The sequence below is a fragment of the Phoca vitulina genome, unplaced genomic scaffold (genome assembly GCF_004348235.1).
Source record: "Phoca vitulina isolate PV1807 unplaced genomic scaffold, GSC_HSeal_1.0 scaffold59, whole genome shotgun sequence".
NCBI lineage: Eukaryota > Metazoa > Chordata > Mammalia > Carnivora > Phocidae > Phoca > Phoca vitulina.
In genome coordinates, this window is record NW_022589762.1 from 5,459,898 (window position 1) to 5,486,665 (window position 26,768).

The window sequence follows — 26,768 nt, forward strand, 5'->3', positions numbered from 1 at the left end:
CTCAGTTTGTTTCTCAGAGTCCATAGTCTCTCATGGCTCATCTCTCCCTCTGATTTCACCCCCCTTTCATTTTTCCCTTCCTTCTCCTAATGTCCTCCATGCTATTCCTTATGTTCCACAAATAAGTGAACATAACATTTTTAAATGTGTTTCTTTTTTTTTTAAAGGATTTTATTATTTGACAGAGAGAGACACAGCAAGAGAGGGAACACAAGCAGGGGGAGTGGGAGAGGGAGAAGCAGGCTTCCCGCTGAGCTGGGAGCCCGACGCGGGGCTCGATCCCAGGACCCCGGGATCATGACCTGAGCCGAAGGCGGCTGCACAACAACTGAGCCACCCAGGCGCCCCAAATGTGTGTTTCTTTTTAAAGACATCTTATTTAATAAAGACTGTTGACTCATTAACCATGAACTCATGACCCAACAGCACTATAACTCATGCCTGGACAATGCTTCTCTAACACACACATTTCCTCCATCAGGCACGTCACAACCTTCTTGTGCTCAGGAACACTAGATAGCACTTCAGCACTGCACTTGGAGGCTAACAGCAAAATCACCAACAAAAAGCACAAAGGTGTGAAAAACATGACACTAAATAGACCATGAAAAGGATACTTATTTATATTACGATAGCTGAAACCAGAAGGCAGAGTGTTTTCTCCTTTCAGCGGGGAAGATGTGTATGTCTACTCAAAATTTTTCACTCCTGAGTGATGCCAAAGTGCTGCCAAAGGTCCTCTATTTCATTCTGTGGGCCAGTTACAACAGCCACACAACTTGGATTTGATAAAAAAAACCAGTGCTTTTGTAAATGATTATGTGCCTTGATAAATGCCTTTATGGATTAATTTTAGAATTAAAAATAAATTTGAGCAAGTAGGTGAAATCATAAATATAGAATCCATGATTAATGATGATTGACTATATACGGCATGAAATTCAGCCAAATCTTGGATTTGGATATGTCAGGAAAAGAATAGCAAGAGAGATCTGGATTGCACTGCAATAATTGTAGCTGTGAATATTGAATAGGACATCAAATGCCCATATTATTAGTTCTGTAGTTATCATCAGGAGGCTTCTCATCCCTTCACCTGCTTCACTTGGGATTTTATCTTAGTCATAGTCAGCATCACAGATCACAGAAAAGCTTGCCAAGCATTTTTACCTTAATCAAATAGTTCCTCAAGTCCCATAGCCTTTGTATAGCCTTCTAGAGGCTGACTCTTGCTAAGCACTGTGCCTTTGTGTGTGGAAGAAATGCAGTAAACACTTGGTGTTTATCGAATGGGATTCTAGGGTCAATCTGCCACTCATGTTGTCCTTATCTCTGCCTTCCCTTTGTAATGTACTCTCATGTAAGTATTTCTGTCTAAAGTTGTGGTTCCCAGCTTGGGGTTCCTGGAATTAGTGGTCCTTGAAGAGCTATTAAAAAAAAATCTTTCTGAAAAGAAGGGGCACATGCACCCCAACATTCATAGCAGCAATGTCCACAAGAGCCAAACTATGGAAGGAGCTGAGCTGTCCTTCAACAGATGAATGAATAAAGATGATGTGGTCCATATATACAATGGAATATTACTCAGCCATCAGAAAGGATGAATACCCACCTTTTGCATCGACATGGATGGAACTGGAGGGGATTATGCTAAGTGAAGTAAGTCAAGCAGAGAAAGACAATTATCATATGATTTCACTCATATGTGGAACATAAGAATAGTGCGGAGGACCACAGGGGAAGGAGGGAAAACAGAATGGGAAGAAATCAGAGATGGAGACAAACCATGAGAGACTCTGGACTCCGGGAAACAAACTGAGGGTTACAGAAAGGAGGGGGCTGGGGGGCTGGGGTAACTGGGTGATGGGCATTAAGGAGGGCACATGTTGTGATGAACCCTGGGTGTTATATGCAACTAATGAATTGTTGAACACTACATCAAAAACTAATGATGTACTACATACTGGCTAACTGAATGTAATAATAAATAAACTACAAAAGTAAAAACAAAAAAAAATCTTTCTGAAGTACATTTCACTGGGATGAGACCTTGCTGGTTAAGTAAAACAGCAAGGTTGTTTTTGTGAATTTGCCTGGTATTACACAATAATTCTATGTATTTTACGTGTAAAAACTATGTATGGGAATCATACAATGATAATCTATGTGGGAATACTATGTATTGCTTGCTAATACTCTCACTCAGCTCCACAGATATGTCTTTAACAACAAAAAAAGATTACTTTTTTTTTTTTACTTCAATTGTTTGCTAGGTAAAAGTTTTCAAGACATTTCAGAGAAATATGCTGAAGATGACGGAAAGGGTCTTTGATGGTTAAAGGGTAGAAAAACATTGATCTAAATGGTTCTGAATGCATGGTACTTTTGGTAAATAGGTGTTGTAAAACATTTTTTACTTCATAACTGTGATAATGATTTTTACACTGCTGTAACTCCTTTTGAGCAAAGCAGTCCAATTTCATCTAAATGGGAGAACGGAGTAACAGAAAAGCAATCATTTTCACCTGGAGACTGAGAACCAGCCAAGACTCCACTCTCTAAGTTTTGTTTCTTCTTTTGGCACAGCTCTGCTGATTCCCCTTAGGGCCTCTACATTAGGAATGTTTCCGTGAATTCATCTTTCCTTTGTGGAACATTTTTTCTTCTTGTGAGAATGAGCCAGCCTCCAACTAAAGTGGCACAAAGGATGTGTGTACTGTGCCAGTAAGAGGTCTGCCAACTCCCAGGCAAACTGAGTTGTTTTTCTGTTGAAATTCTTTTTCATGCATTTCTCCCATTCTGGCCACACTGTCATGCTGAGAACAGCTGGTGCCACACTTCTTGATCAATGGCAATGTTACAGCTTTGCTTGGTTTTGTGCTTTGAGAACAAAAATCGGGGAAGGGGAGGACAGAGCAGTATGGAATGGACACAGCAGGCTCAATGCCCCTGCGTGATTTCCAAAGCATATTTTTAAGGCCTTGAGTACCATATTGTCATCTGTCTTAGGAACACTTAACTGTTTATGCAAATAAAAAGCTTCATGCTCACTGGAACACTCCTCACCAATGTTTGAGCTAAGGCCCCCTACCCACCCCCAAAACGCTCTTGTGGTCAGCTTCTCTCAACTTACTGGCCATTTACCAGTGCCTCCCTTCATTTGGTTTCTGTTCCTATCTGTATCTTAGACCGAGAATGCCCCTTCTAGTCTCAGCCTGCTAAGGTACCTTCTTCGTATCACTCATGAAGTGCCCCAAACCACTCCCCTCCACGAAGCTCTCTAGAACACTCAGAAAAAGGTCATGATCTCACCTGTTCTGGTCCAAACACAAAATTCCAGACTTCCTCAACTACTGCTTCACTAAAATCCCCATCACTTGCATACATATAATTAGTGCTTTGAATTATATATTTGTTACTAGCTCAGAGTTTGGTATGTCTTCATATCACATCATAAGCATTTTTCCAATCTTACCACTCTGTATATCTCATAATACAGTACCATGTGAAAAAAAAAGGATATTTAATACATTTATCTTGATTTCATGGGCCAAACACTACCTCTAATTGCCCTGGAGTGAAAGCCACTACATTATATAGTGGCAAAAGAAGGACAGGGCAGCAGCATTCACCAAGTTTCCATGAGTGAACCCTTACTCCTACCCCCTGACCTCTGGCTATGCCCCTAGCTGTTGGCTGTCCACCTAGTTACAGAACCTCTATGGAAAGATTCTCAGTTCCTCTTTTTGAACGTCTTATATTGATCCAACTACACCCACTTCCAACTTGACCTTTCATATTATGATCTAAAGTAGTCTTTGGGGCGCCTGGGTGGCTCAGTCTTTAAGCGTCTGCCTTTGGCTCAGGTCATGATCCCAGGGTCCTGGGATCGAGCCCCGCATCGGGCTCCCTGCTCGGCGGGAGGCCTGCTTCTCCCTCTTCCACCCCCTCTGCTTGTGTTCCCTCTCTCGCTGTCTCTCTGTCAAATAAATAAATAAATCAATCTTAAAAAAAAAATAGTCTTTGATACTGCTCTAAACACACCCCTATTTTCCACCTCTGTCTATCTTGCTTTGCATTAGAATCAGTCTCAAGGATAACAGTGGTGCCTGGAAGACAATTTCTCACTGTGAGAGCAGAATTCCTACCTTCCAGGTTCCCTGGAAAAGCATGTGGAAAGTGTTAGTGTGTAATGGACACAGTCTGGAGTGCGTGTTCTCCTTAGCGTTGTTACTTGGACAGTCACTTCCTTGCATCAAGACATAGAAAATCAAGACATATTCTGTGTTATGGGAAAGCATTTTGTGTGTCAAAAGAGTTTCTGTAAGTTACTACATTTAGGTATTTAGGTACACTAACAAGAGTGCTTTCTGTTTCTTGGAATCAGGCCATAACACCTCCTCATAATGTCAAGGTCCTCCATTTCATTTCATTGGTCAGTTACAACATCCATACAACTTGGATATGATGAAACTATTGCTTTTGCAAATGTCTTTGTTTAATGTAGTCACTACTCATAGCAAATGTGTTCCAGATGGGAGAAATAAGTGATATGCATCATCTGAGAAAGTAGGAAAGATGATGAAAAAGGAGAGGAAACAGAGCAGAGAAAGAAATGGGGACCTAGTTATCAGCAATGGAATGCAGGAAGTAGAAGAATGGTTAAGGAAGTTGAGAATGCAGGAAGCAGGATGGAGAAATGAAAATGATCTTTGTTGTCTGACTGTCATAATGTTGATGAACACTAAAATCCTGCCAGGTGCTGGTTTGGACTAACTTTCCATTGGGCTTGCAAATGAGCATACTATTTTCCCAGCCCATGAAATGTTATTAATAGACAAGGGCAAGGTCATATAGAGAGGGTGAGACAGAGGTAAAGAATCCAAAGTCCTTTCCTGATTTTTTTTTTCTGACTTATAAAACCTTAGAGTTTTTGAAACAGGAGAATTTAAAAGTTTGTCTCATATGTTTGTGTTTCTACAAAGATTTTCACAAGAAATCCATACTTGCAATGTATATCTCAGTGCCTTTTAATTTTTGCTTGGCAAATAAGGTAAAGGAAAGATTTTATTTTTATGGTTAATTAAGTCTTGCACTTGATATGACTCAAACCTTTTGGAAAAGTCAAATGTCTCCATGAAAATGCAATTAACAATCTCCTGTATCAAGTGTCCAGGTATGATATATAGGACGTTTTAACTTACTAATATTCACAGACAGGGCATAACAGTAGAAAAAAAGATTTTTTCATAAAGAAATTTTAAGAATAAATGTATAAGTAAAAGGCTGATCACTAGACTATATGGTATATGAATTTTTGTAAGGTTTCACAGACCTACATCATGATTTGATTTGGGGCTTGGATTACAAGTTCTCTTTCTGGGCATCTTTTGCTTGACAGAATCCCAGCACAGCTCAAGTTCCTGGAAAGTTTAACAGTCTTCTTCTGCCAACGTGTCAGTCTCTAAGGATTTAGTGCTTGGATGTCAGAGTAAGTGTTGATGATACTCGGAAGATCTGGGGGAGCATGTTACTAAGTTGATAAAACATTTCTTCAGAAATACTCTGTTAGAAGTAAAAAAAAAAGTTCACACTTGATCATCATTGATTTTTAAAATTTTGAAGTAATTTAAAATATGGAACTAGTTCTAGATAGGGAGAGCAGTATATGAAAATTCTCTTTCATGACTGAGTTAACCGCATGGTTATGGACAGGGGGTGTTTTCCTTCTGAGAACCTATGTTGTTTCTGTCAAATAGTAAATTTGATTACCAGAAAAATCCCTAGATAACTCTGGTATAGTCAGTAAGTAAAGTACCACTAATTTTGCTAGGCTCTATATAGAATACAGAATCATTTTTTGCTAATGCCCTTTTACGTGAATTCTTCAATCACGTATTTATTGAATTCTTCAATCATAAATGTGGGAAAAAAAACAAAAGATGAGTCAAATTTGGTTTTGGGGTTAAATAAAAGATCCCTTGAGTGGCAGATGCTGACATCTTTGACAATAAACTAAATGCTTTTATGGCATCCAAACACTTCTCCCCTTAATAAACAGAAAGCTGTAAGCATTTCATTATGTTATATTGAGTTTAGGACAGGGTGTCTAGCTGTATCTGGGAGCAATATTATAGCAGAGATTAAACTGGGGAGAGATCTATTTAGATAACACACCTGTGGTACTAGGAACTGTACTGTTCTGGAAATTCCTCCATCCCATGAAGCCATTTCCATCATGAAACCTAAAACAGAACAACAGACTTTGCTGAATTATGAGTTCTGGTCCTCAAACCTACAAGTCCCTTATGAAGATAAACTGAATTTTCATGTGGGGCTTCATGTCTTGCCTTTTTAGGTAGCCACTTGTGTGCAGGAGAGGCTAGGCCCAAAGAACAGATAAACTTCTGCAATCCTTAATTCCCCATGCCAGAGAGGTTTAACATAATTTTGTTAATGCATTTTTACTCATGATTTCTCAAGTCCTATTTAGTCTCTATACAATGAAGCTAAAGCAGGTTATTAAAGGATAATTGAAGATGTGGTTCTATTTTTTTCTTTTTAAGAAAATAAAAAGGCAATAGAGAGCAAGATATAATCAGAGCAAAATATAAATAATATCCAAATATCCTTGCATTTCAAGAGGGCCAGAGATTTATTTTATGACTGGAAAAAAGATAAGTAAAAAATATTTGCCTTGTTAAACCACTTTTAATTGAGGCACCAGAGGACAGAGGTAACGTTCATATTCTTCTCCTGGGTTTCTCTAGTTTCAGTAGTTGGGACTAAGAAATACAGGTCATGTTGTTAAAATATAAGGTTATGCTCACCTTTGACACACTTAAACACAAGTTCTGCTCTCCTTAAGCACCATGGTATAGTCATTTCCTAAAGAGAGAACCAAAATAAATCATGTTTTTAACAGAATTTTGTAAAAAAAAAAAAAAATCAAGTCTTAATTTATCTATAACATTGACCTCTACTTTGTGAACAGATTTGGGCAACTTTTTGCTAACTTTAGCTGGATTTCTCTGGTCTTTAGGTATAACTCCTTATAGCTGTTAGATTACATTTGTGGAATAGAAACCAATTTAATTATCCTAGTAAATATAATTTAAAAAATAAACATACCCTTAGAACTTTCTAGATAATTAATTCTAAAGACAAAGTGACATCAGAACTCCAACTACTGTGTTTCAGCATGAATAATTCCATTAACTTGTATAATACTGGAACAATGCATCAAAATGCTTTTATTGTATAACATGTTATTTAAAAAGTGACAGAAATACACAAACATCCCATCCCAGCCACCTACCAAACCAAATGTATTCATTTTTCTACATTCCTTTCTAATCTCTGATCAGATGCACACATGAGTGCTACTGCCAGACTATAATCGATTCACTTATAATTTTCTATAGTTACAATCAGTGATTATACCATTTTAAATTCTACTTCTTTTCATTATCTCCAGAATTACTTTTCCATGTTGCGAGTCTTCATAATCATAACTATAATATACATTTATTATTTCATTAGAGTGGTTCTGAACCTTTTTGGGTCTTAGGATCTTTTACCCTCTTTTTTTTTTTTTTTTTAAGATTTTTATTTATTTGACAGAAAGAAAGAGAGCACAAGCAGGGGGAGGGGTAGACTCCCTGAGGAGCAGGGAGCCTGATGTGGGACTTGATCCCAGGACCCTGGGATCATGACTTGAGCCGAAGGCAGACACTTAACCGACTGAGCCACCCAGGTGCCCCAATATTATACACTCTTAAAAATCAATGAGGACACCAATGAGCTTTTGTCTATGTGGATTTTATCTCTTGATAGTTATTACATTGGAAATTAAAACAGAAAAATGTAAAAAATATTGATAATGAAACAGCAGAAAGAGAAATTAAAGAATCAATCCCATTTACAACTGCACCAAAAACTGTAAGATATGTAGGAATAAACCTAACCAAAGAGGTGAAAGACCTGTATTCTGAAAACTACAAAACACTGATGAAAAAAATTTAAGCAACAACAAATGGAAAGACATTCCAAGCTCATGGATTGGAAGAACAAGTATTGTTAAAATGTCTAACTCTCCAAAGCAATCTACAGATTTAATACAATCCCTATCAAAATACCAACAGCATTTTTCACAGAACTAGAACAAACAATCCTAAAATTTGTATGGAACCACAAAACACCCTGAATAGTCAAAGCAACCTTGAAAAAAGCAAAGCAAAGCTGGAGGCATTGCAATTCTGGACTTCAAGTTATATTACAAAGCTGTAGTGATCAAAACAGTATGGTGTTGGCACAAAAATAGACACATAGATCAATGGAACAGAACAGAAAACCCAGAAATGAACCCACAACTATATGGTCAATTAATCTTCAACAAAGGAGGCAAGAATACGCAATGGGAAAAAGTCTCTTCAAATGGTGTTGGGAAATTGGACAGCAACACACAAAAGAATCAGTTTCACTTAAAAATGACAATGAAAAACCTATTGCATGTTAACATATTTTTAAAAAAGATTACTTATTTTAGAGAGAGAAAGGATGTGTGTGTGCACAAGCAGGGGGTGGGGAGAGGGTGAGGGAGAGAAGGAGACTCCCCCCTGAGTGCAGAGCCCAATATGGGGATCAATCTCACCACCCTGAGATCATGACCTGAGCCGAAATCAAGAGTCCAACGCTTAACTGACCAAGTCACCCAGGCGCACCTAACATGTTTTGTGTTTTTTTTTTTCAGTAGAAAGTAACTATATTTCCTCAAACAAAAAAATTTAAGCGAGAAGAGTGGCAATGATTTACATATCTTCAAATCTCATTAAAGCCTGGTTTAATAGAAGACATCTGGATTCTTGTATCTGCTCTGCATTTAATCTGTTGTGTATAGCCTCTGGAAAAACTCACTGATGCTCATGAAAAAATGAGAATGGAAAAGACAAATAATGCTTTAGTATCATTATGAAAATATTTTAAATCTTGCTGAGCCCTAGAAAGGGGCTAAGATCCTAGGGGGATCTTCAGAACACAAATTTAAAAACTGCTGTTTTATAGAGTTAAGGTATTGTAATTATTTAAAATTTATATACATATTATTATTTTTTAAGTTTTTTTTTAAAGATTTTATTTATTTATTTGACAGAGAGAGAGAGAGAGTGAGACAGAACACAAGTAGGGGGAGTGGCAGGCAGAGGGTGAGAGAGAAGCAGGTTCTCCACTGAGCAGGGAGCCCAATGTGGGACTCAATCCCAGGACCCGGGGATCATGACCTCAGCCGAAGGCAGACACTTAACCGACTAAGCCACCGAGGCACCCCTTAAGTTTTAATTTAAATTCCAGTTAGTTAACATACAGTGTAGTATTAGTTTTGGGTATACAAATATAGTGATTCAGCACTCCCATACAACACCCAGTGCTCATCACAAGTGCACTCCTTAATCCCCCCACCCACCTCCCCTCTGGTAACCATCAAGTTGTTCTCTATAGTTAAGAGTCTGTTTCTTGGTTTACCTCTCCCTCTCTTTTTTTTTCCCCTTTGCTTGTTTTGTTTCTTAAATTACACATAGGAGTGAAATCATATGGTATTTGTCTTTCTCTAACTGACCTATGTTTAGAATAATACTCTCTAGCTCCATCTATGTTGTTGCAAATGGCAAGATTTCATTCTTTTTTATGGCTGATTAATATTCCATTGTATATGGAATTTTATGATGGACATTTGGGTTCTTTCCATAATTTGGCTATTGTTGATAATGCTGCTATAAACATCAGAGTGCATGTATCCCTTCGAATTAGTATTTTTGTATTCTTTGGGTAAATACCTAGTAGTGGGAACCCTCTTGCACTGTTGGTGGGAATACAAAATGGTGCAGCCACTCTGAAAAATAGTATGGATGTTCCTCAAAAATTTAAAAATAGCCTATAATCCAGCAATTGCACTACTAGGTATATTTATTATTTTATTATTTATAAATAATATAAATAAATATAAACATGTTTTTCTGATATATTTCTGACATTTATTATTCCATCAATGAAATTATATATATGTATGCATGCAAGTATATACATATGTATGCCATGTATACATGACAGACAGTATATATATACCGTCAAACTGCCAAGATCTCACTAAAGAATCTCTATTTGCTGTCAGTCAAAAAACCCTGAGTACATGTTTAATCTTTCTACTGGGTGCAGTAAATGTGATGCAATAAACAAATTCATAGCCAAAAAAAGAGAGAAAGAATCACTACTGATCCCTTATTATTAACTAAACTCCATAGTTCATGCAGATTTCCTTAGTTTTTATCTAATGATGTCTTCTGTTCCAGGATCACATCCAGCATACTATACTATATGGAGTTATAATGTCACCTCAGGCCTGTGAGTTTCTCAGACTTTCCTTGTTTTTGATGACCTTACAGTTTTGAGGAGTCCTGGTCAGGTAAGGGATGCCTTCTACTGGAATTTGCTGTTTTTCTCATGGTCAGACTGGTGCTATGGATTTTGGTAGGAAGACTACAGAGGTAAGGAGCCATTTTTATAATATCATATCAATACACCTTATCAACATGATTTATGACTGTTGACATTGATCTGGATCACCTGCTGAGGCAGTGATTCTCAGGTTTCTCCACTGTAAAGTTATTCCCCTCTCCCGTTCCCCAACCTTTCCACAACATACTCTTTAGAAAGAAGTCACTCACTGTGAACAGCACACATGTGAAAGGTGATTTTTGCTTCCCTCCCTGAAGAATGAGTATCTATATAAATTATTTGGAATTCCTCTGCATTGTTTCTTCTCCCCTATTTATTTATTCAATCATCTGTTTACAACAGTATGAACTTATGGGTATTTACTTTATACAATGGGTTATAATTCAATGATTATTAATTACCAAACCTTTTCTCAGTTTTATATTCTAATTGTCCTTACTGGTAATAATTCACATTAGTGACCACTCCCTTTTTTCATAAAACTTGCCTGACCCCCAAAACTGAGAGTTTTTCCCCTGAGGTCAGGAACAAGACAAGGATGTCCACTCTCATGACTTTTATTCAACATAGTACTAGAGATCCTAGCCACAGCAATGAGACAACAGAAAGGAGTAAAGGCATCCAAATTGGTAAGAAAGAAGTAAAACTTTCACTATTTGCAGATGACATGATACTATATATAGAAAACCCAAAAGACTCCACCAAAAAAACCACCAGAACTGATAAATGAATTCAGGAATGTTACAGGATACAAAATCAATGTACAGAAATCTGTTGCATTTCCATACACTAATAATGAAGCAGTTGAAAGAGAAATGAAGAAAACAATCTCATTTACAACTGTACCAAAAACTGTAAGATACCTAGGAATAAACCTAACCAAAGAGATGAAATACTTGTACTCCAAAAACTATAAGACACTGATGAAAGAAATTGAAGATGACACAAAAAATGGAAGACATTCCAACCTCATAGAACAGAAATTTATATTGTTAAAATGTCTATATTACTCAAAGCAATATAAACATTTAATACAATCCCTATCAAAATACCAACAGCATTTTTCACAGAGCTAGAACAAACAACCCTAAAATTTGTATGGAACCACAAAACACCCTGAGTAGCCAAAGCAACCTTGAAAAAAGAAAAGCAAACCAAAGCTGGAGGCATCGCAATTCTGGACTTCAAGTTATATTACAAAGCTGTAGTGATTCAAGACAGTATGGTGCTGGCACAAAAACAGACACATAGATTAATGGAACAGAATAGAAAACCCAGAAATAAAACCACAACTATATGGTCTTTGACATTAATCTTCAACAAAGGAGGCAAGAATATGCAATGGGAAAAAGTCTCTTCAACAAATGGTGTTGGGAAAATCAGACAGCAATATGCATAAGAATGAAACTGGACCACTTGCTTATACCATACACAAAAATAAACTCAAAATGGATTAAGGATCTAAATGTGAGATTTGAAACCATAAAAATCCTAGAAGAGAGCACAGGCAGTAACTTCTCTGATATCAGCTGTAGCAGTATCTTTCTAGATATGTCTCCTGAGGCAAGGGAAACAAAAGCAAAAATAATTGGGACCACATTAAAAAAAAAAAAAAAGCTTCTGCACAGCAAAGGATTAACTAAAAGAACTAAAAGACAACCTACTGAACAGGAGAAGATATTTGCAAATGACATATCCGATAAAGGGTTAGTATCCAAAATATATAAAGAACTGACACAACCCAACACCCCAAAACCAAATAATCCAACTAAAAAATGGGCAGGAGACATGAACAGACATTTTTCCAAAGAAGACATCCAGATGGCCAACAGACATGAAAAGATGCTCAACATCACTCATCATCAAGGAAATACAAATCAAAACTACTGTGAGATACCAGCTAAAATCAAAAGCTCAGGAAACAAGTGTTGGTGAATAGGTGGAGAAATAGGAACCCTTCTGTGATGGGGCACCTGGGTGGCTCAGTTGGTTAGGCGACTGCCTTCGGCTCAGGTCATGATCCCTGGGTCCTGGGATCGAGCCCCGCATCGGGCTCCCTGCTGGGCCGGAAGCCTGCTTCTCCCTTTCCCACTCCCCCTGCTTGTGTTCCCTCTCACGCTGTCTCTCTCTCTCTGTGTCAATTAAATAAATAAATAAAATCTTTAAAAAAAAAAAAAAAGGAACCCCTCTGTGCTGCTGGTGGGAGTGCAAATTGGTGCAGCCACTGTGGAAGACAGTATGGTGGTTCCCCAAAAATTTAAAAATAGAACTACCCTACAATCCACTAATCACACAACTGGGTATTTACCCAAAGAATACAAAACCATGAATTCTAAGGATATATACACCCCTATGTTTACTGCAGCATTATTTACAATAGCCAAGCTATGGAAGCAGCCAAAGTGTCTATCAATAAGATGAATGGATAAAGAAGATGTGGTATATATATGCATGGAATATTATTCAGCCATAAAAAGAATGAAATCTTGCCATTTGCAACCACATAGATGGATCTAAAGAGTATAATGCTAAGCAAAATAAGCTTGTCAGAGAAAGACAAATACTATATGATTTCACTCATATGTGGAATTTAAGAAACAAAGGAACAAAGAAAAAAAAAGAGACAAACCAAGAAACAACCTCTTAACTAGAGAACACACTGGTTAATAGAGGGGAGGTCAGTGGGGGGATTGGTGAACTAGGTGAAGGGGATTAAGAATACACTTATCTTGATGAGCACTGGGTTGCTATATGGAAGTGCTGAACCACTATATTGCACACCTGAAACTAAAATAACACTATATGTTAACTACACTGTAATTAAAATTTTTAAAAATGTCAATTATGATTATAATTGCAGACAATATCTTCTAAAAAATAACAGGCCATACTTTGACTATTCAACTTGAATCTTCTGATTAGGGTAAGGTTGAACTGCAGAGGTGATTAAGATTTAGTTGGTATATGTCTTAAAAGTTATATCAGAATTATTTTCTGAGTTCATACACCCATGGGAGAAACTGAAAAACTATTCTTTACTCTCAAGTATATGCCTCTGAGGTACCTGAAATACTATTAATCAGTTTCTCAGTCATTATCTGAAGGTGAGGAACAGTCTGGCATTCTTATTTTTCACATTCAAAAACAATGGGTTAGGTACAACCACTTTGGGAAACTATTTGGTTGTAAATACCAAAGCTAAACATACACATACCGTGACACCTAACAATTCCATTCCTAAGTATATACCTAACAGAAATGCCAAAATCTATGTACTAGAATGTTCATAGCAACGTAAGTCATAATAATCAAAACCTAGAAACTACCCAAATGTCCATAAATAGTAGAATGCATTGCTAAATAATTGTGGTCTAATCACACAGTGAAGTAATATCTAACAATGTGAATGAACAATCTACAACCACAGACAATAATAAGGGTAAATTTTACAAACATAATTATTGAGTGAAAGAAGCCAGATACAGGAATATGTATATATGATTCTACTTATATAAACTACAAAAACAAGCCTAAGTAATCTATGCTTTTCAAAATGGAAAAAAATGGTTACCCTCATGGAGAGAGTGTGGTTTACCTGACTGGAAGGGAGCATGAGGATGGCTTCTGGGGTGGTGATAATGTTCTGTTTTATGATCTAGGTATGGTTACATGGGTGTTAAGTTTGTGAAAATTTGAGCTATATGCTTATGTATACTTTTCTATATGTGTATTCTACTCTAATAAAAATTTAAAAACAAATAACATCTTCATCAACCACAATTATAATAACTAAAACCTTTAAGTCCCAAATTATTCAATAAGTTAACAACAAAAAAGAAAAGGAAATCAGGAACTTGATATTCTTGGCTTGCACGTTCATTCCATACCTATCAGGTTAGATTGGCACCAGTATGACAGTATCTTAGATTACAAATATCTATAGAGATAAACTGGTGATTATCAGGATGTCTTTCTTTTCGCTGATAGATGATTTTTTCCTTTTTTTTTTTTAAACTGCAATTAATTTCTACAGCTCTAGCTACCACAGAACATGGGCTGTTTCAGACATTATCGTCATTACTGTGCACACACTAAAATGTGGTAACCGAGCGTCTAGAAATTCTGTTTGTTAGAGGAAGTAAACAACACCTGAAAATGCTTTGGGACCCTTGCATGAAAGCTAAAACAAAGATTAACTCTATATCCTGTGCAATGTTGTCTGAGTTTGTAGAATAAACTTCTTGACCCGAATGGATGTTTAAATACAACAAATGGGAGGATCGCGGCTCAATATACTTTTGTGAATTAAAATGGACACTTTGGAAACAAACTTAATGTCCTGCAGCTGGCTGTCCCAATTTAAAACATGTAACTTTTGTAACATTGTGGGAGAGGGAATGCTAGTAGTATCAGATGTCTGGAAGTAAATCCAAACTTAGTGACTTTTGGAAATACTGTTTTTGAGGTTGTTTCCCACCTACATATAACCATTTTTATAAACTGGTTAACCAGGAGTCCAGCTGCAGGAATGTTTGGATGTTTCCTTGCGGCTGGAATTCATCACAAACTTTCTTTGTTATTCTCCAAAGACTTTTATAGATGGACTAGTTAGTGATAACAATGGCTAAACATTCCTGATGGAACTAAAACTTTATAAAGCTACAGTTGAAAAAACCCCAAACAAACCATGTGTGTTAATCTCTCCTGATACCATATTAGGTATGACTTAGGCTATATAAGTGAATGGAATGATATATCAGGCAGTTGGATACACCTTTCATAGGATGGAGCCAGAATTCTCTTAATTGAAACAACGTGTCTGATGAAAATACAAATGGGATGTAAGTGGTAAATCATTTAAAATCACCTCATCTTACCTGGAATTGATTTTGTGTGTGTGTTTACATAGGGTATTGCATTTAAAATGAATGAATCGAAATGTTTTGCTCTAAAAAGCAGCATTTATACATCTTTTATTTCGAGAAATAACTTTTAATAATCAATGATCAAACTTCCTTCCTGACATTCACAATTTGCATTAAGCCATTTCGTTTAAAAAAAAAAAAAAAGCCACCTCCAAACCAGCAGGCCCCAAGTTGCTGATGTGGGTCCTTCATCACCAGGCTGACCACTAGCTTTCCCAGAAGCACTTGCCTGCACCACCACTGTTTTGAGATTACTTTGTTTCTCCAGACTATTTGAAATTGAGTTTTGGTCTTTGTATTATTTCTTCAGCTTATTCCCTCTAACCAGTTTTTATGTGGATGAGAAGGAAAACAGGAGAGAAAGCAGTCACGGGAAGATTTTTTTCCAAAGCACAGTACATAATAAAATGAATGGATGATTATGCCACATTTTAACTGTAGAAGCCAACACTTATATTATCCAAAAAGCATCCTTGAGCATCTTTGAGAGAATGTTAAAATGAGGCTGGCTTCTTCCTGTTACCTAGTATCTCCTTCTGTTGCCTATTAATGCATACTCAGAGAATGCAAACTAATTTTAATATTAGTGTAGGCCAAATATAAATGTGGAGGTAAATCTAATGCTACTTAAGACAAAAATGGAGGAAGAGGGAGAGAAGTAGGGGCGTATGTCTTATCCAAAGCTAAAGCTAATTCTGATTTTCTAGTTTACCTACTATAAGACTATAATTTCTGAACATAAATGGTTAAGGATTATTCACTATTTTGTATCATATGTCACTCAATGCTATTAACCAGATAGGAGATTCAAAGGTCCATTAGTTTTTTAAAAAGTGCTTTTAAAATGTAAAGTGGATTATTAATACTACACAGTATTGATGGTTAACATATTTATAAAATCATGGTATTCTTCTATCTGCTTACCTCTGACATATCATGCACCAGTAAGAGAGGTATGCTTATTGTTGTGATGTCATGGGTACAGCAAACCTTGAGTATATTTCGGAGTCCCATAATGGCAGGATCTCGAGCAGTGATGTTTCCTGATTTCACATTGTCATCCACACAAAGGTGGAAAGCAACATGTATTTCTGAGAGATTAGAATGCCGTGTAATGTAAAATTCTCCTGTGAACACCAAATACAATCATGATTTTCAAATGAATAAATCACATTCATCAACAGGCTTTATAAGTAACTATAATTAGGGCAGTCAATGAGCTGAACTAGGAGAGGTGTATCAAGAACCTATGTTGGGCTCAGGAAGCAAATACAGCCATCGCTCCTTAATTCTTGGAAAGGTGATGAAAAAAAGAGACAATAGCCAATTTTGCATTAGGTTCACAAATTGGTATGAAGTGACCACCAAGTCTTAAGTAAGTAAATCAAATGAGTACTTTTTGATGTAAATGCTCAAAATGTCCTACTTAACTCAAAGTGAGCATGTAAAAAAACAGGTTGCTTGATTACCTCTCTTCCCCACACCCTAAATCAGCATTCTCCATCTGAATTTGTGGATCTAATCTCCCTTCAGTTAGTTAATGGCACAGGACAAAACACAGAAGTTGCCCTTAATTACTTTCTATATCTCAGTATCTCTTCCCTAATCCACAATACAATTCATCATCAACTACTTTAAGTAATATCTCCAACAAATATCTCAAACCTGAGATACTCCATTTTAATTGCTATTACCCTACCTCATGCTCTTACCCTAGTTCACACTACCATCATCTCTCACCTAGGTTTTTGTCAAAGCCTCTTAATTAATCTCTCTGCTCCCAGTCTTGCCTACCTACAAACCATTTCCACATTTGCAGCCCAAACAATTTCAATATAAATCAGATTATAAAACTCTGCTACTTAACATTGTCCAACAGGCTCACACTTCATTCAGAAAACAATCCAAGCTCTTTACTGTGGTTCCCATGGCCTATGTGACCTGGATACTGCCTAGCTGTCTGTCCTCTTGTCTTACCCTCTCCTCTGTCCCATCCACACAGGCTTTTTAAAGTTCTTCAAACATGTAGAGCTTGTTCCCAAATCAGGGCTGCCTTGTCCAAGTTTTTCCCCAAGATTCTTATACGGCTGACTTTACAATGATGTCTCAGATCAAAGGTCACCTCCTCAGAGAGCTCTTCCTTGACTGTCTCATCTGGTATAGGACACCCCTCACTTCTTCTTCTCCACATTGTTCTGTTTTATTTTCTTCTCAGCACTGAAATTCTTTGAGATTATTTTATTTTTAAAAAATTTTTTTAAATTCAATTTAATTTATACTGTATTATTAGTTTCACAGGTAGAATTCAGTGATTCATCAGTTGCATACAACACTCAGTGCTCATCACATCACGTGTCCTCCTTAATGCCCATCCCCCAGTTACTCCAACCCCCACCCACCTCCCCTCCAGCAACCCTCAGTTTGTTCCCTACAGTTAAGAATCTCCTATGGTTTGCCTCCCTCTCTGCTCTCCTCTTATTTTTCCTTCCCTTTCCCTATGTTCATCTGTTTTGTTTCTTAAATTCCACATGAGTGAAATCATATGGTATTTGCTTTCTCTGACTGACTTATTTCACTTAGTATAATACCCTCTAGTTCCATCCATGTCATTGCAAATGGCAAGATTTCATTCTTTTTGATGGCTGAGTAATATTCCATTATATATATATGTGTGTGTGGGTATAATGTGTGTGTACACACATATATCACCTTTTGTATCTATTCATCTGTTGATGGACATCTGGGCTCTTTCTATAGTTTGGCTATTGTGGACATTGCTGCTATAAACACTGGGGTGCAGGTACCCCTTTGGATCACTATGTTTGTACCCTTTGGGTAAATACCTAGAATGCACTTGCTGGGTTGTAAGGTAGCTCTATTTTTAACTTTCTGAGGAACCTCCATAGTGTTTACCAGAGTGGCTGCACCAGTTTGCATTCCCGCTAACAGTGTAGGAGGGTTCCCCTTCCTCTGCATCCTCACCAATATCTGTTGTTTCCTGACTTGTTAATTTTAGCGATTTTGACCAGCGTGAGGTATCTCATTCAGGTTTTGATTTGTATTTCCCTGATGCTGAGTGATGTTGAGCATTTTTTCATGCGTCTGTTGTCCATCTGAATGTCTCCTTTGGAGAAATGTCTGTTCATGCCTTCTGCCCATTTCTTGACTGGATTTTTTGTTTTTTGAGTGTTGAATTTGGTAAGTTCTTTTATAGATTCTGGATACCTGCCCTTTATCTGATAAGATATTTGCAAAGATCTTCTCCCATTCCGTAGGCTGCCTTTTAGTTTTGTTGACTATTTCCTTTACTGTGCAAAAGTTTTTTTATCAAAGAGACCATTGTTTCTGCTCAATGACTACAGGGATTTTGTCTATCTTGTTTAATGTTCTATCTCCAGCACACAGAACAGTGCCTGGTACATAGAAGGTACTTAATAAGTATTTGTTGAATGACTTGATCAACAAATGTTTATAGACAAGCCTTAAAATCCATGCTTCCTATAATCACTCCATTTTCTATGTAGCCACACTAGCCATCGGCCTTTATATTCTACAGTTTCTCAGTATAAATATGTAAAATATACAAGCTTATAAAGAATATGTTTTTACAAACACACATGCCTCCCTGGAAATTCTGATATGAAAATTCTAGGAAAGCTTTGCTTCTAAGAACTACACTTCCATCACTAACCCCTGACCTCACAAATTCTGCTTCCCCTTGCTTCAAAGTCATTATCTTAGGATTTTACTTATATTGATTTATAAACACAGAGTATGCTTAAAAATATTTGATATACATTAGCACAGTGTTTACTCATCTGTAGTTACCAGTGTTCGTAAGCTGTATCCATGGATGCCACTAACAGGCCCCATGCAAGGGCCTTTTTTTTTTTTTTTTTTTTTTTGACTTAAGATAAAAGATAAAAAGAAGAGTACAGCTACAATTTCCCTGGAAGGCAATAAAAGATGCAGACTGCCTATCAGAAACCTGGCAGACTGTATGAGACAGTATCATTCTGGGCCCAGTGAAGTATATTACCTCCTCAACTCTAACTGATCATTGAGATGAGGGGAGTGGCAGCATTAAATATGGGCTATGGTCCAGTGGTGAGGCAGATGACTTAGTGAACGAGTCAGGTGCTCCTAATCCCCAAATTGGCACTGCTTTGTTTGACCTTACATGACTTGTCTCTTGGCCTCATTTTACCCAGTAGTGAAATGGGAATCATGGAGCTGGCAGTGGTCATCAAAATAATATGATATAGCAGAAGAAGGACTAGATTGGGTATTGAGAAAATCTGGTCTCTAAGCACTTACTGGCTGAGTGATCTTGGGCAAATCAATTTGATTTATAGATCCTCTGTACTTCGTGTAAGAAATGAGAAAAATAATGCCTGACTGCTTTTCTTACAAAGCTGTTGTGAGAGTTAGATAATATAAACCATAAATACTTAGATAATGATAGAGCAAACCTCCTGGTAATAAATATATAAATAAAACTGTTTTCTTTTTCAACCTGAAAACTTAAAAGCATTTGTGATTTGGATCTTTCTTCATCTCTGGTAAACTTTCTTGCTGTTGGCATCCTTTAACAAATGGAAATTCAGATGCTGTCAGCATATCTAACCCAATAGTTTGATACTCCTTTTCTAATGCGGACTATGACATAGCCTCCTGATTTGGTGGTAATAATGTGATACTAACCTATAGGCTCTTCCCAAAAAGGAGCAAGGAAGGAAACAAATATAGCAAGAGAGAGGCAAGTTGAAAAAAACCCACACATCAGTACCTCCGGAATAGGTAATGAGATTGGCACATTTTAAGAAAGCCACAAAATATGGATGATTTAAATTATGGATCTGTGCAGAGAAATACAATAAATCCTGTCTCAATGAAGATATTTTTAGATAGAGAGGAGGACAGTTTCCTGTTCCACAAAGTGGAGGAAACAGCATGTGGTGATGCAATCCTGCCTCTAACATTACCCACGAAGGTAGAATCTCTGAAGGCGGGAGGGAGTTCGGAAGCTGATGACCACAAGCTAACTGACTAGGACTGACAAGATGAATACCAGAAAGCGACATGTTATTTGCTTATTAAATGGAATGTGACCTACATGTAGAAAATCTGGGGTAGAAACACTGAGGAAACAACCTAGTTATTTAGGAAAATGCAAACTTTACTAGTTAGCTCAAAAGACTTTATGCTTGTGAACAGATACGCCTTCCTTGCTATACTCTGTCATCTGAACACTACAAGGATCACCAGAGTGAATTCAATCTGGAAGAGGATCAAGAGCCTGAATTTCCATTTGATAAATAATCTATCTGAAAATAACAAAGGAAATTAAAGAAATGGGAAACAGGAACAGTTATGGGGAGGTGGAAATAAGAAAGATTCTAAATTATATGACTCATGTTCTTTCCACAAGTTCAACTGTTTCCGTCTCTAGTACTGTTTATATTTCAGAGTAAAAATGACTTCTTGCTTCATTTAAGAAACTAAGAAACAATGTATAACAGAAGAATTTTAAAATAGCAAATGGGATTAAATTTATGCAATTGTCTGGACAATTTTTATTGTATGGATCTAGAAAGTCAGTACTAGTATAAGAATAAAGATTTAAATTGCAGAACATCTGTGAAAGTATATTCTGTAGATACAGTGTTGTTTCAAAGTGATACATTGACAAACTTCTTATAATGTATACACCATAAGAACTTTTATTTCAAATCTATGATCTCCATGGATGTGATCATAAGAAAATTGCAATTTCAAATAAAATACTACTTACCAGGTAAAATATTTAAGTAGTTTCTGTCAGCATTTTTAGCCTTATCATCATTTCCTCCATTTCGGTTTCCAGAATCTATTCATGAGATAATACAACATGAAAGAACATAACAACATATGAAGACACATTTAATTCTACTGCTCCCCAAACAATCAAAATAACAGCAAAAATTTACTAAGGATAGCTAGGTGCCAGGCATTCTGATACATGTTTTACATGCATAATCTCATTTAATTCTCACAAAACCCATAAAACACAACCTCATGAGGTAGATACTGTTACTATCTTCATTGTATATATGAGGGAACAGAGGGTTACATAAGTTAAGTAACTTAACCAAGGATGCACAGTAAGTGGCAGAACCAGGTCTTGAACTCACATACCCAGATTCCAAACCCTAAGGGCTTAACCACATTTGACTTGGCAGTACCCTATTTTTCATCTGGGAGGTTCAGGGCACTAAATTAACTACACATAAAACAACTTCATTAGATAGTTGTAGAGTGGCCATCTTTATTTTTAGAATCTGAGTCACTGTTGCTGATATAACTTGTTCAGGACTACAAGCAATGGTTAGTAGTACCAGGAATCACTTGATATTCAGCCCATTCTGAAATCTGTTACTTCTTATCTGACACCATATACAATTTATTTCAAATAGATACGTGAGACTTTGTTTCAAATGGGAACTTCTTGTGTTAGATATTCAATAGTTGTTTTTTCTTTCTGGAAGGCATGATATTATTTAGAAGGATAAATATTGGTAAAATGAATCACAATTGACCATACATTATTATACTTGGACAAAAATTATTTTACATATGTACATGTATTTTTTTTTAAAGATTTTATTTATTTATTTGACAGAGACAGAGACAGCGAGAGCAGGAACACAAGCAGGGGGAGTGGGAAAGGGAGAAGCAGGCTTCCTGCTGAGCAGGGAGCCCGATGTGGGACTTGATCCCAGGACCCTGGGATCATGACCTGAGCCGAAGGCAGACGCTTAATGACTGAGCCACCCAGGCGCCCCTGTACATGTATTTTTAATAGATTTCTTATAAGATTCAGATGTATCTTCTACCAAAACTCAAAAATGCAGAATGAATATTAGCATTCAAAGCAGCTATCTTTAAGATGGTGTATATGTATTCCAATTAAATACAAAACTATTTGGAATGGCTGTCAGCATCAGAGTATCACTTGAAAACAGTCAGAACTTCAAATGAGTAAACTGAAAATACCAAGGGCAATTATGCTTTCAAAAATGTTCTGAATGAAAGTAATTTAGTATTTTTACTTAGTGACTACTCGGAATAATTGATTATATCATTGTACCTTGTAAAATATTTTGTCAATAGAAGGAGAAAGAGGCAGAGAGAGGAGGCTCTGTGTTGCCAGAATCTATATTTAATGTAATAGTCTGTCTCTCATATAGAGCGATACAACTGATACGCTTTTTTTTTTTTTTTTAAAGATTTTATTTATTCATTTGAGAGAGAGACAGACAGAGACAGAGAGAACACAAGCAAGGGGAGAGGGAGAAGCAGATTCCCCACTGAGCTGGGAGCCGGACATGGGACTCAATCCCAGGACCTGGGAATCGTGACCTGAGCCTAAGGCAGACGCTTAACCATCTAGCCACCCAGGCACCCCAGCAACTGATAAGTTTTGAATAAATGTCTGATCATAGCACAGAAAACAAAAGAAATGATAAATAAGGACTCTAACAATTTTGTTTACATGGGGTATGAACAAACACAATCCCTACTAAGTGAATAAGAGAGAACAGTTCATAGCCCATTCCCCTCTCCATGTTTTAATGGTAATACCTTGTAATATTAAGAAAATTACTATTTTTCATTTTTAAAAAAATGTATATAACATGTACACAGAAAACAAAATTGCTTTTGGCTTGTTATCGTGGATTGTAGAAACATAAAGATTCTAATATAATGAACACAGTAAGGAAAACAATGGAATGCCTTAGAATAAACAGGTACTTGAGTATCAGGATGTAAACGTGTAGAACAAATATGTGGGTGTGCACAGAAGAGGAAAAGACAGAGAAAGTATTTTCACTGAGCTCTTCTATGACAACATGTGGGTTCCTTTCAGAAAGTTGTCTTTTATAGACCTGCTTGTTTCACTGACTCACTTAAACCACAAAATAGTTGCTTGAACAAGAACAAAATAATACCATGATTTACACACATTGCCTTAACCGTATGTGGTTTGAAAACTTCCTGTCATTTGCTGCACACTTTCTATCTCTCATAAATATACTTAGAATCCTCCTCCTTCTCCCACACCTGTCATGATCTCAATCTTCATGCTTTTAGTCACTACTAAGAATAATATTAAGATATTTCTGATTACATCACTGCTAGTTTGAATGAGATGGAGGAAGAAGATGGTAGAAGAATAAGAGGACACACTGGAATTTTCTGAAAGGTCCTTTGTTATGTTAGGATACATTTCTGTTATGACTTCCTCACACAGCCTGGCTCTGTCATATGTGACACACAGTGTCACAGCAAAGCCACAGTTCCCTAGAGTGGGAATATAAACTAGGGGTGAGGCTATGGAGAGCAACAGCTAACACTATCAAAACTACCAATGTATGTACCCTTTAACCCAGTAATTTCTCTTTCGGAGTCTATTCCTAGAGATATGCTCACACATGCACAATGATATACACATAAGGTGATTCATGTGTTATTACTTATAGTAGCAAAAATGTTGGGACAGATTAAATGTCCACCATGGAACTGATTAATAACAGGATGCCTTGCAATGGACTACTATGGGGCAGTGGAAAGCTAATAAGGATGTTTTTTATGCACTGATATGATATGATGGCCAAAATAAATAAATATTCAGTAAAAAAAGCAAAGTACGGAAAAGTGTGCAGAGAAAGATGCTACTTGTGTAAAAAGGAAAAATAAATACAGGCACACACATACACGCATGGATACACACATAGACATAGGTCTGGAGGTACAAGGCAGCCTTGGCTGCCTCTGCGGGGTGGGGAGACCTGAATGGCTGGCGGACAATTATGAAGATCTTCACTGTATGCTCTTTTGTACAGTTTAAATTGTGAATCTTGAGACTGTTTTACCTATTTAGGAAATGATTAAAAAATAAAACAAGTTTTTAGAAGTCTATTGAATATGGAAACCATAGTGAATGCTAATCAAGGTAAGTCTAGAGAGCTACCTTCTAGCATCAGGAGAAAGGGAGAAATTCTACAAATTACATTGGGAGAGGAACAAAGACAGCAAGCAAAGATAAAACAATATCTCTTTGCTTACTACAAAACACAAAACATATGAACCAAAAGTACTATGATGGTTTCTTTTAAACACTACAGTTGCAAAACAAACCAACAAAATAGACATCCAAGTACCAGAGGAAGATTTAAAAGTTTGACCAGCCACACTTTAAAAACTTGCCATATTTTATTTTTTGGGCAAGACATCAAGTTTTTATTAAAAAAATAAAATAAAATGCTGAGTATGCATTAAAGCCAAATAAGAACATACACTGTTATTTTATGCCTGTGATATAATATGAAATGTCTGAAAAATAAGAAACACGCAACTTACATATATTTTTGAATGGATATTACCCTTATATTTAGCTCTTAACTAAAACTTACGATGCCAATTTAATTTATAAAGAAACTACTTTTTAAACTTATATTTTTCAATTAAAAAATAGAACTCTGTAATTTGAGCCAAAGTTCTTTCCTTTACCCAATCTTCCCTTAAGTCTAAGAATAAATAGAAATCTACAGAGAGATGCCACAAACATTTTCTATAGCTTTAAAAATAATTTTCCAGCAAATTTCTCAAATAGTTAGAAAGGATATTTATATTATGGATAAATATGAAAAAAAAAAAACAGGACATAGTTCTGGACATAGTAATTTTTCAAAAGAACAATCAAAAACAAGTCTTATAACTGACTTCCTACTACCTAAGAGGGATCAAAGATAGAACATTTAAAAAGTATATTTTGTGCTAACATTTACTCTATCACTTCAGTGCCCTTTGAGGTAGTAATTATGTCCACTTTAGAGATACAGAACTTGGATTAAAGACCACCAACTTTCCACTGAGTACTTTAAAGTGTAACTACAGAATTTAAATTTAAAGACAGTTTTTGCTAAGGTTATTGAACAAAGTCATGCAAAGAAGAAAATTAAGAACAGAAGTCAAGCTTCTAAAGATCTTGAATTTTGTTCTTAATTTCTTTCTTCCACTTTTCCACCAATACAACTTTCTGTATTTTAATAATGATCCACATGCTATTAGAGTGCTTAGGGACAGAATACACTGAAAGTGAAATTTTGAAAAATTTAGTTTTACTGACCATGTGATTCTTTCAACTTACTCCTTCGTTGGGTTCTAGCATAAAGTACCACCTGCTGGACAACTTGCAGCTGCTCTTCAATTCGGGGAAAATGGAAGTCAGTACATTCTTGGCAAACTGTGGCAAAATCTAAAGGACCCAAAACATGTATGAACTTCTATAGGTGAACTATCAAATATTTAGTATTTACTTACAGACAATGAGAGCTAGCAGAATAAAATATAAAATTCACAAGTACGATTTCTTATACTTGCCCTTTCAATACTTATGTCTTAAGTTAGGGACAGCAGTTTTGTTTGAATCAGAAACCTAATCTCTCAATCACTCAAAAGAGCAAACAATTAATAGACAAGGAAATTTTCAGATAATTCCAAACCTTCTTTAAATAATAGTTACTTTAATCATAATCCAGTCCCCTAAATGCTGAAAAATACAAGAAAGCTCTTTTATTTATGATGGGAAATAAACTCTATTCAAGTTTCCTTAAGAAGTTACACATTTCAATATATATAAAGTTTTTAAAATAATCATACAAAGTGAACTGTACAGAGGGAACATAGAATTATACCTAGAACATTTAAGAAATATGTTATCTAAAAAACCTAGGAAGAAAGGACAAAGGGATGAACTAAAATACACTGAGCCAGGATCTGCTTCTGAATTGAATACATTTGTGTCTTGATTATTCTTTTTGTTATGCCTTGAAGCAAGAATCCTATAAGAGCATTACTTATGATATAATAGAATTTTAAGAAAAAGTAAATATCCTGAAGCACTTTACCCATGCTGAAGTATGAAAGAAATCTAAAATAGCCATGGCTGGGTATGTGTGTTGCTTGGCTGCTAGAATACCAGGGCTAAATTTTTTGTTTTTCTGTAATTCCTTTCTTTGTAAGAATGGTATTAAAGGGGAAATTTAATGAAGGAAATATGGTAATGTTAACTTACCTCTTTTAATACCACTATATGAATTGATTCGATTATCTACTAGTAAAACCAGGCCACACAGAGACGTGGAATAAAGCGATAGGGCAGTCTGGAGTCGATGGAGCTTCACGCCACTTCGATGATTTCTTTTGTGCTTACAGAAGTCCAGCATATCTGCTCTCAGCAATCTCAAATTATGCATGGTCTTCAACTGGGCTCCTGGGGGGTGGGCAACA

General features: G+C 36.4%; 1 protein-coding gene across 5 annotated transcripts in view; it reads right to left on the bottom strand.

The window, feature by feature from the left end:
- The window catches only part of CUNH12orf4 (chromosome unknown C12orf4 homolog), a 63,123-nt gene that overhangs the window by 12,377 nt on the left and 23,978 nt on the right, over window positions 1–26,768 (bottom strand). For 2 of the 5 annotated variants that reach the window (XM_032390837.1, XM_032390838.1), the window contains exons 8-13: window positions 26,554–26,751; window positions 25,606–25,734; window positions 21,229–21,303; window positions 16,359–16,561; window positions 6,831–6,888; window positions 6,178–6,245 (exon numbers count right to left, since the gene is read on the bottom strand). In XM_032390837.1, coding sequence (XP_032246728.1) covers window positions 6,178–6,245; window positions 6,831–6,888; window positions 16,359–16,561; window positions 21,229–21,303; window positions 25,606–25,734; window positions 26,554–26,751 — 731 coding nt within the window. Of the gene's footprint in view, window positions 1–3,966; window positions 5,566–6,177; window positions 6,246–6,830; window positions 6,889–16,358; window positions 16,562–21,228; window positions 21,304–25,605; window positions 25,735–26,553; window positions 26,752–26,768 lie in introns of those variants that run through there. The other 3 variants (XR_004297729.1, XR_004297728.1, XM_032390836.1) reach the window with 3 other exon arrangements.